The sequence below is a fragment of the Elaeis guineensis genome, chromosome 3 (genome assembly GCF_000442705.2).
Source record: "Elaeis guineensis isolate ETL-2024a chromosome 3, EG11, whole genome shotgun sequence".
Classification (NCBI taxonomy): domain Eukaryota; kingdom Viridiplantae; phylum Streptophyta; class Magnoliopsida; order Arecales; family Arecaceae; genus Elaeis; species Elaeis guineensis.
The window spans coordinates 8,236,419-8,246,584 of NC_025995.2; the positions used below are offsets into that span (position 1 = coordinate 8,236,419).

The 10,166-nt window shown below is 33.7% G+C and overlaps 1 protein-coding gene across 1 annotated transcript; it reads right to left on the bottom strand.

Annotated features, from left to right (window-relative positions):
- Positions 1-2,539: 2,539 nt before the first annotated feature.
- On the bottom strand, positions 2,540-4,932 carry LOC105036622 (alpha-terpineol synthase, chloroplastic). The gene is given in 11 exon segments (XM_073253327.1): positions 2,540-2,836; positions 2,912-3,048; positions 3,051-3,107; positions 3,110-3,158; positions 3,255-3,396; positions 3,482-3,565; positions 3,567-3,695; positions 3,789-3,984; positions 4,090-4,164; positions 4,390-4,657; positions 4,738-4,932. Coding segments are annotated over 11 exon segments (1,629 nt in total).
- Between the last annotated feature and the right edge of the window lie 5,234 nt (positions 4,933-10,166).

The window sequence follows — 10,166 nt, forward strand, 5'->3', positions numbered from 1 at the left end:
ATCAAATTACTAATATTTAACTATCCTACTAGTAGAGTTTTGAATTATCAACACACAATCCTTATTAGTAGGATATCAAATTACAAGCGTTTAATCGCTCGACTGGTGAGTATCATAATACTAGCATTTAACTCCTACTAGCAGGGTTGAATGCATAGTCATGTTGTGAGTCAAAATCAATCTCAAATTAAAATATTTTTTTTAAGAACATATTTCATATTTCAAATCTAATAATTTATAAAACTATTAACATTGATTCAATCAATATCATTCATATCAAATTAAATACATTCAATCAAAGTCATTTATATTTTGAAAAAAAGATATATTCAGTATTTTAAAATACATACATTGGATTTATAAATCATGATTAATCCAATACATAGAATATTTTATAATTTACTGATAAATCTAAAAAAATGAAGCATCACTTATCTTATAAGAGAAACTAACCAATTGAACAAATTAATTCTAAGAATCTTTCTTAGAACTTATTACCACTACATCGAAAACTTATGCATTTTGCTGTGTAAGATCATAAACCTTCCTTGGATCCAGGGTTTTAGATTTTATTTTTATTTTGTTCAACTACTGTTACAGACCGACTTTCCATTTTTTGTAGGCATTCAGCTATTTTGTAGCCCTTTTGACTACAACTAATGCATGCACTAATATTTCAAGGATAATCTTTTTTACCATGAGCTTTACCATATCTAAAATACTTGATGCTATCAGTCGATCTAGAATTATTAATCACTGATCTCTTATTCAAACTCTTAATATTTTTACTATTTTGCTCTTAAGATTCATTTGACATATTTCTCTTCTTTTGATTTCTTTCCATTTCAGCACGTTCTTCATTGATTTTTCTTTCAATTATCAATGCTTTATTCACTATATTTCCATAAATAGTTATTTATATGGCATCATTTGCTTTCTAATTTTTATCCTCAGGCTCATCTTAGATTTATACACTCGATCACACTTATCCTTGACCAACCTTAGAATAAACTTGGTAAGCTCCATAGATTTAGCTTCATATTTCACAACTATCATATTTTTTATTTTAGATAAATAAATTTATATTCTTTTTAAGTTCTTATACTTCTAAAAAATTATCAATTATAAAATACTCTTCGAAATCTCTCCAAGTTGAGATATTCTCCATCTTATTTATATTTATGTTGTAGTCTCTGCCACTAATTGAACACCTCATCTTGCAACATATACGATGCATACATGATCTTTTCATCATCATAGCATCTTATAACAGTAAATGCTTTTTCCATCTCTATAAGTCAATTTTCAATTTTCAATGATTCCGTAGTCTCCTTGAAAGTGAGTGGAGATAACTTCTTAAATTCTATAATATTACTTCATAGCTCCAGTTGCTCTCTATATCCTTATGGTGGCAATGTTTGTTATTACACTTATCATTATTGTAGCAACTACTACTGTAATTGCTATTCAATTGTACCAAGTCGACTAATATTTATATTATTTGGGCCATATTTGGTTCTTGCTACTCTATCTGGATATTTTTAGCTGGATCACTGACTTCATTCCATTGAGGGATATAATCAACCTGTTGAAAAGTGCTACTATCCTATTGGTTTTTGACACCTCTCTAGGTAGTATCCTGAGGAGCTCTTTTTAATTATCCGACATAAAGCCATCTTAATCTTGCAAAAACAACGAGCTTTCCAAAATTTTATTTCAAAATCTAATATCCCAAATTATATTTTTATCAAAATTTAATCATGATTGTTTTCAAAATAAAAATTTTAAATTTTGAAATCCTCACAAGACAGACTAAGCAATAATAGTTGATATTATATCCGGTTCAATTTAGGCCATCCAATTGATCAATTACAATTCATAGGTCAGGCTAGGATGCTAAGGTGCACCCTATGGTGAAATCTAATGATGCTCGATCAGATCAAGTTGGATGCTAGCAAGCTGTCCGATAGTTATCGATCAAGATGTCTCTTCGCTAGAGTTTATTAAGATTATTAAAAGTCCTTTCTAAGATCCAAAAAATCTTAAAAGAGAACCACAATCTAAAGAGGTACATTTTTAGAGAGATAAACTTGCAGAGAGAGAAAATGGGGAGAGGAAGTGGCAAGAGAAGAAAGACAAGAGGAAGAGGGAAGAGAGAATCTCTCTCCTTTTTTTTCTTTTTCTATTTCTTTTTTTCTTTTTTGTCTTTTCTTCTTCTCTTCTTTTCTTTTCTTCCTCGTTTCCTAGACAAAACAGGGACCGTGGTCACCCTTCAATCTCGAAACATAGCAGCCTCGTTTCCTAGACATGATCCTTCTTTTAATCAGGATTAATTGGTTCCTAACATAATCTAATTATATTTGATTTGTTTGTTCATTTCGTTTGTTACCAATAAGAACCTACAAAAATTGTTTACTTGTGTGAAATTAAATATATATCCATACATTCACAAAAGTCACCAAGACAGGAAAATCAATATCACCAAGATATCAATAAACTTGGAACTTATTTGGTAAGATGCTAGAAGCATTTCATATCACTATTTGAGCTGAATCGGGTCGATTAACAATAACTTTACTCGATCCTTAGTCTCATGGCCTGGCATGGTGTGACCATCTCCATATTGATACATGCATTCCACCATTCGAGCCACATTCATGGCTGTAACTATGAAGGATTCCTCAAATGGAGAATTGTCAAAGCGAGCTCCATTCAGTTCTTTCCAAAAGGCATCAATCATATCCCTTATATGTTCGCGAGCTACAGACTCTGAAACACCCTCATCATGCATATAACATTGGATGGCTGATGATACATCACCTCTCTCAAGTTCCTTCTGGACAAGTAAAAGCAATTAGAACAAGGCTCATCTTGCTTCATGAAGTAAACAAGGAAACGTACGGGTGCAGACCTTTGAACCTGCCAAATCATTACAAAGTCGAAAGATCTTGGATGTGTATTGCACAATATCCGGATAACTCATTGTGCATTCTAGACCTTCCTTGGTGATTTCTGTGCTCACACAAAAGTATGCATGAGTCAAAACACAGGACAAGATGAAGAAATCCATGCATTATCCAAGTACTCCTTAAATGTTGGAGTATAACACTGTGGTACCAATTTGCCTCCACCAAGAAGGACTTGCATAGATCTGCCCACTGCAACAAAGATGAAGGCAAGTTCGATTAATAATCAGAAGAAGAACAGCGACAGGGAAAATATAATGACGAGAAATGGTGAAAATCGTGCATTACTGCTTTTCTTAGGCATGGAATGATGTCTATCCCCTTCTCTTTAAGGATATAATAGGCTGTTCCATTGGTTGTGTTAATGAGGGCTAGAAAGCATGTCTTCATATAATCCGGAAGTTGCTCCATTGCACTGACATCCCATCTGAAGGATCCAAAGAAGAGGACATTATAAGTATCAAAATTGTTTGCTTCTTTTATGTAAGCATAGTCTCATGTATGTTTCCTCACCATCTACTGCATTAGTAAAGAGCTTGAGCTAATCCAATGTGCCATAGACATCATATAAATCATCAATCACAGTTATTAAACAAAAACTCGCGTAGCTGTTCTCCTGTAGAAGCCAAACTTGGCTCAAAAGCCCACCCTATAGCCCAAAAGAAGCACTCCATTAATCGATCCCTCACAAAACTAAGCTCTCTTCCAAGGTCCAAATCATTCCACCATCTATGACATGAAAAGATTGGCACTTGAGATAACTTACAGTGTGTCACAACAAGCAGTTCAAAGAAAGCAATGAGCTTTTTTATTTGCTCTTACTTGGAACTTTCTTTGACTTCACTCTGATATGTGGCTTGCACAGCATTGAAATCCAGCATAGCGAGCTCAAGTAGAGCAGGATGCATACTGTCCTCCTTATATGCATCAATAAACCAACGAGTGTGCAACCTTCGCATTCTCCTATTCAAAGGAAGCTCCAGAGCATGGGCAACATCCTCTTGAAGTTGAGGCTCATCTGAGAGGTTAGCATTTAGATTCTTTAGATGTTTGGTTGTTTAGTCTCGAGCTTCATCCAATGTAGTCTCCCCTTCCAAAGCATAGTAGGAAGCCTCATACAAACTCAAGATATCTCTAGTTTCTTGGAAAAGGTGGGCCTTCAATTTGCCCTTTTCATCCTCGAAGGCTTTAAAAATATCTATATCACAAGTTACAGTTAAGTGAGTCCATATGCCTAAAAAGCAACTCAATCCCATTATTGATATATGCTAAACGTTAATCCACATAAATAATTCCTTACCAAAAAAAAAAAAATCCACATATATAATTTCCCAGAAGGAGAAAAAGAGAATAAAAGAAGCACTGAAAAATAGATGTCATATTTTTGCGGGTTGAATCAAACTAGCCATAAAACTTAGATTACCTTGTGAGACATAAAATCCATGTTCCCTAAGGATCCTAAAAAGTAGGGCAGTGGCATAAAGGTTTTTGCTTAGCATCATGCTTATCTTTTCCAATGATGCAAATGTGGTGGCCAATATATCTTTGATCTCCTTGTTGAAGTGATATTCTATACCAAGTTGTTGAAGGGCGTCAATGAGCTCAAGCTGCTTTACAAGTGCTTGCCCATAAATTAGATTTCTCACCTCCTCCAACTTTTCAATCCTTCGAGCCATATTTTTCTCATCATCCTGCATTATGAATTGATAAAGATGGTATCATAATATCCATGAAACTTACTGATCAAATAAGCTAGGGTTATTGTTCTCACCCTTTGACCACCCGGTAAGCATTGTATAAATTTATAGTCCCACAAGCTCGGCTGGAAGTTTGCAGATCTTCTTTCAGTTGCATAAGGGACTTTGTTCGCCAGCTGACAACTTCTAGGGGTTGTGAAGCTAACAAGCCTTTTGTGAGGATGGTTGAGATTGATAGTAAGAGGAGAAACGCCAAGAGGGAGAGCCATTGGAACAGACTAGTGCTTTTCTGATCCTTGAAATTGTGGTGAGTTATCCATATATATTGGCTTGGGAATTCATTATTGGCAAGCAAATTGAACGCATGGTGCAAAAAAAAGCAATGTGTGACTACTTGTTAGCCATATGGTTGTCTTTCATTTAATATGTAGATGTTTCAAATCCGTAAGACTATGTTTAGTCTAAGAAATTGCAACTTTGATAGTTTCTTGAGGAGAATGAAGTAAGATACTTCCACCAGGGATTATTATATTGATAGTGGTAGAATAAGATAGTAGATGGGTATGCACGTTCTATGAACGTGGACACAAGGGAGAGCGAAGGTCCCAAAACAAAACATCTCGACCTCCTGAGATCTGAAGGCCGTTACAAAAGTACAGACTTTTTACAGAAACTTTACAGGACTGAGTAAAACCTGCTAAAAACCATACAGACCTTTTACAGAGCCTGTCAATGCTTCTGTACGTTTCCTCCTGCTATTCATACTTCAGCATTCCACCAGACCTTCAACACCTGATTCCAAATCATCTTTATGGTTTCCATGATATACTCCTGATATCAGTTCTCACCTGTTGAAGTCATGGAAATAGACAGATTTCTTGGCTGTAGATGCAACCTAGTAGCAGCCATTGCATGGTTTTGAGCATTTACAGTCCAATCTGAAAACAAAGTTGCAATCCGATTGCTGACCACCTGATATAAATATGCTTCAAATTTAAAAATCCGGCTATTCTTCTCTTTCCGGATACACAAAAAGCTCACTGCTAAGACAGCATCCCACGCTTTAGTCCACCTATCTTGGGTCTCCAAAGATGCCAGAGGTCGTAGTTACTACCAGGAAGCTGATGGACAGAGTTAAAACGCATGATCCAAGACCATATCTTTCACAGCCCAACATTAAATGATCTAGCGTTTCATTAAATGTTTTGCCTCTTTCAGTCTCTAAACTGAGGAGGTGATATTGAGAGGGTCATTCGCATTTGTATGATTTTGCACAGAGTCTCAAAATTTGAGAGATATTCACATGGGTACCATTATTCGTTTTCTTTATTGGCTGGGATGGGGATTTGATAAACTAGATGTTTCGGTCTGACCATAATTTTGGCACCTTCGTGTGGGTATTTTCGACGTCATAGATTTTGCTAGCATTTGACAATAGGGCGGTCGAGGATGCCTCTTGTCTGGCGGACCAAGGCTTTTGGGTGGATGAAGTAACGGGTCTTTTCCGCTTGCTGCCTGAGTATTAGATGTGGTAGTATTTTGCAAAACAAAGGGAGAGGAAAAATAAAGGTTTCAAGAGTAAAGAAAAAAAAAATAAAAAGAATATTTTTAAGAAAGAAACATGGGGATACATATGTTTGAATGACCAAGGAAGTCACATATTTATAAAGAGTTTTAGTCTAATCAACCGTCAAAGTTGTGGCCGTTTATTCCAACGGCAGAAACCATTCGTAAAACTTCCAACACGCTTAAACATATAATAGCTAGTTTCAAATGGTAAAAACAAGAAAGTTTGGAGGCATTTGGTGACCCAACTGGGATCACTATGGTAATCTAAGATCACTTGTGATCTTTATATTGGGATAATCTAATCACCACATTTGGCATGTCATTATCTAATAATTAAAGATTATCGAACATCCACTAATAATCTGTTTGGTATGCTATTGGATTCTAAGATCGATTGCCATATAATACCAAAAATATCCGAGATATTATCCGGAGATGTTTTATGTACTCTTAGTTCTTACCAATTAAGAATACAAGTAAATATATAGATTCCTACAACAGTTGTATTCAAATAAACAAAGTAGTTGAGCAAATCATCAATTTTGTGATGCAGAGTCATCGTTAGCTCATCAAAGGTAGAGGCTTTAGGCTGTTTTCTATTTCTTAACTTCGAGATAAACTTGTATCGTATATTCAATCATTTATTTTGTTGCTGGTATTTTCACAAAGTGGGGACCAAAAATTTTTCTAAGTAGTTCTTTCATATAAATTCACAATATATTTCCTTTTTAGTACATAGGTTCCCTGTTGTTCTTTTGTTGGTTAAAGAATGGGAAACAAAATCCCACTCAAGAAATGAATGAAAGAAAAGATATTTGATATGGGTAGAGGGAAAGTATTTTGATTGTTTTATATACCATATAGAGACATGACATGTGCATAGATTATGTTGGAGAGAATCCAGAAGGGAAAACTCAAAATTTTTCTAAAATTCTCCTCCAAAAATTTTGATCTCATTTAAATATTTTAATCTTTTTATTATCATAATTTTAATTTTTAACTGTTGGGCTCCTAATTACCAACGATCATATGCATTTAATCTTGCTTTTATTTCTGACCATTGGACTTCTTATTAAAGATCTTAATGGGTCAATAAAAATCCAAACGGTCACAAACGGTCATATTTGTTGGTTATAAAAAGGACCTTTTAGGACCTAAGCCAATAAGCAATCCAAGAGCCGTTCAAGCTATTTTTCTTTCTAAATTTTTTTGGATTATATTTTCTACTGTAATTTCTCTTTTTTTTTCTTAGATACTGAAAAAATCTTCATCAATCTCTTCTACGATCGTGCTCGTAGACAAAGGATACCGATCACATATTGGAGTAGTTTTCCCAAATATTCCTATACGAGAGATGAAAATACGTCTTAAGACAATGCCTCACACACTTCTGATTTGATTAATCATTATTCTTTGTTCTCAATTTTTTGTAAGTTATTTATAATATTTTTTTACAATCAAAATTCTTAATAATTTACTGAAATCACATCTCAAATTTTTAAATATTGTTCCAACAATCTAAGATGTACTTTCTTTATCCCTTGTTTTATGATCATCCATTATTTACCCATATTGATTGCTAATTCTTTTTGTTGTCAGCTTTACATTTGCTTATTGTAACTGAATCAAAATGTGAGATCTATTGTTTACTTAAATTTTTACTCATGTAATGCATGATCTGCATCCATTTAATTGCTAATGACTTGCATGTTTCATTGTGAAATTTTTGATCGCTAATTTTAGAAACACTTCATGCATTACAAGTTTTGACGACATCTGTTCTTAGCAGTTTAATGTCACGGTGGTCCGATGGCCCACAGAGTACTGTAGTTAGTTTGACCCATTAATCCTTAGCAGTTTTGTGATTCTAGTGCTCATTTTTTTCAGTGACGGTTTTCTACTTTTCTGAGATGAATGAGAAAAAAATCTTTTATGTTTCCATATATAACACAGCCTTTTGTGTCATGATGTATTTGCATATATTTCTATTTTTAGTGGTATTATTTTATTTAGCTTTTAGTTGTATTAGCTTGTGAGTTTAACCTTATCCATATAATTTAATAATGATATATGACCATAGAGAACTTCTAAAAATCTGGGAAATCAAAAATCAGGTTACCTATTTGCTGAATTTTTTTCTTTGCTGTGATTGTTGTCCCCTCGCCTCATGCATGTGTGCATATACATGAGTATTTTTTCTATTCTAATTTCTACTCTTATTTTTCTTGGATCAACTATCTAGACACCAAGTGCATGTCATTTGTAAAAGGAGAAGAAAGCAAAGTTGTGCTGTATATGCTCTTCTCAAGGATCTTAAATCTGAGTTTTGCTATCTTATGTCTGAAAAGACTGCGGCCTTCACAACATTTCTCTCAGAGATTTATGTTGCTTTGTATCTCAGCATGTTAATATTGTGAGTCCACTTTGCGCTACCTATCTTTTCTGCAATAAGAGTAATTAAGGTGCATGCTTTAGACATGGATTTCCTACTGGAATTTTAAAATTTTAAAAAAATGCAGAATTGCATGATCTATTGGGGGACCATAAACCTTTTATGAACTATTTACTAAAATTTGCTGTAATGTATTCAGTCAAGGTTTCTTTTTATATTTAAACTATATGTTTCTGCCTAATTTTTTTGACCTCTGAGAACCAAAATGCTGATTTTTTTTCTTATTGAAAATAATAAACATAAAACTCATAAATATTAAAAAAAATCTGGCTTATTATTTGCGTCATGGTGACAAACATGTTAAATATTGGCCGGTAATGCCCAGGATTTTGCTTCGTAGCTCATCTTTACTCTAGGTAAATTGATAGTTATCGGTTTATAACTTATACAGTTGATGACAGGTATGTTTGTCATATTGTATTCATCACTTTCATGACCTTGAATTTCTTACGGACTATTCATCATTTTAACATAGAAGTTCTTTGGATTAGTTTTAAGTTTCTTACATCAATCATTATTGTCATTCGTCATATTGTAGAACTATCAACGGAACATTCTATTACACATTCTCATTTTTATAATGTTGTTGAGATAATCTGAATCTTACTGCCTCTATATCTCAAAAATTTTGGGGGATGGCCCTTTTTTTATGAATTTGCCTTATAAAAGATTTAAATAGGACTGAGGTCCTAGAGTCATCGAGGAAGATGGATTTTTGTCCAGAATGGGTATTCCAGTAGTAGGAACCCAACCTCTGTGATATGAGATCTCTTGAAGGAGGTTCAATGTGATAATAACAAGTTAATTAGTTGATCAAGGAGCACATATAGTTTATCTAATATAAGAGTCATATAGGCTCCATTCCATTCCTATGGTGATTAATGCTCCTATATAGTGGTTAGGAAGAGCTGCAGCTCTGAATGAGATCTGAGATAATATTTTTTCTGAGAGATGACTCTACACACATCTTTGGAAAGGCTCATCAATATGAGAATATCCGTATATGGCCGCAAATATGAGATTTGGACTATCTCTAGCAACTCTCATGAAAAATCAAGATACATATGCAGAGCCACTACTACACAGACTAGCGATAAAAAAACTCTATATTATGTGTGTAGTAGTTGAAGTTTGGGTTAAAAGAATGTAGTTTAAGATCCGGTTCACTTCATTTTCTTCAGATGAAAATTATTTATATTAAGTAAGATTAAGTCACCTTACCCATTGCATAGTATAAGTATTTAGAAATTTGTATTATTTTATTTTATAATTTTTGAAAAAATTTTGAGTTTTATGGGGGATTGTTGGAGAGAATCTAAAAAGAAAAGCTTAAAATTTTTCTAAAATTCTCCTCCAAGAATTTTGATGTTATTTTTTAATTTTATCATTTAAATATTTTAATCTTTTTATTATCATGGTTTTACTTTCTAATCGTTGGGCTTTTAATTACCAATGGCCATGTGCAGTTAATCTTGTTTTTAT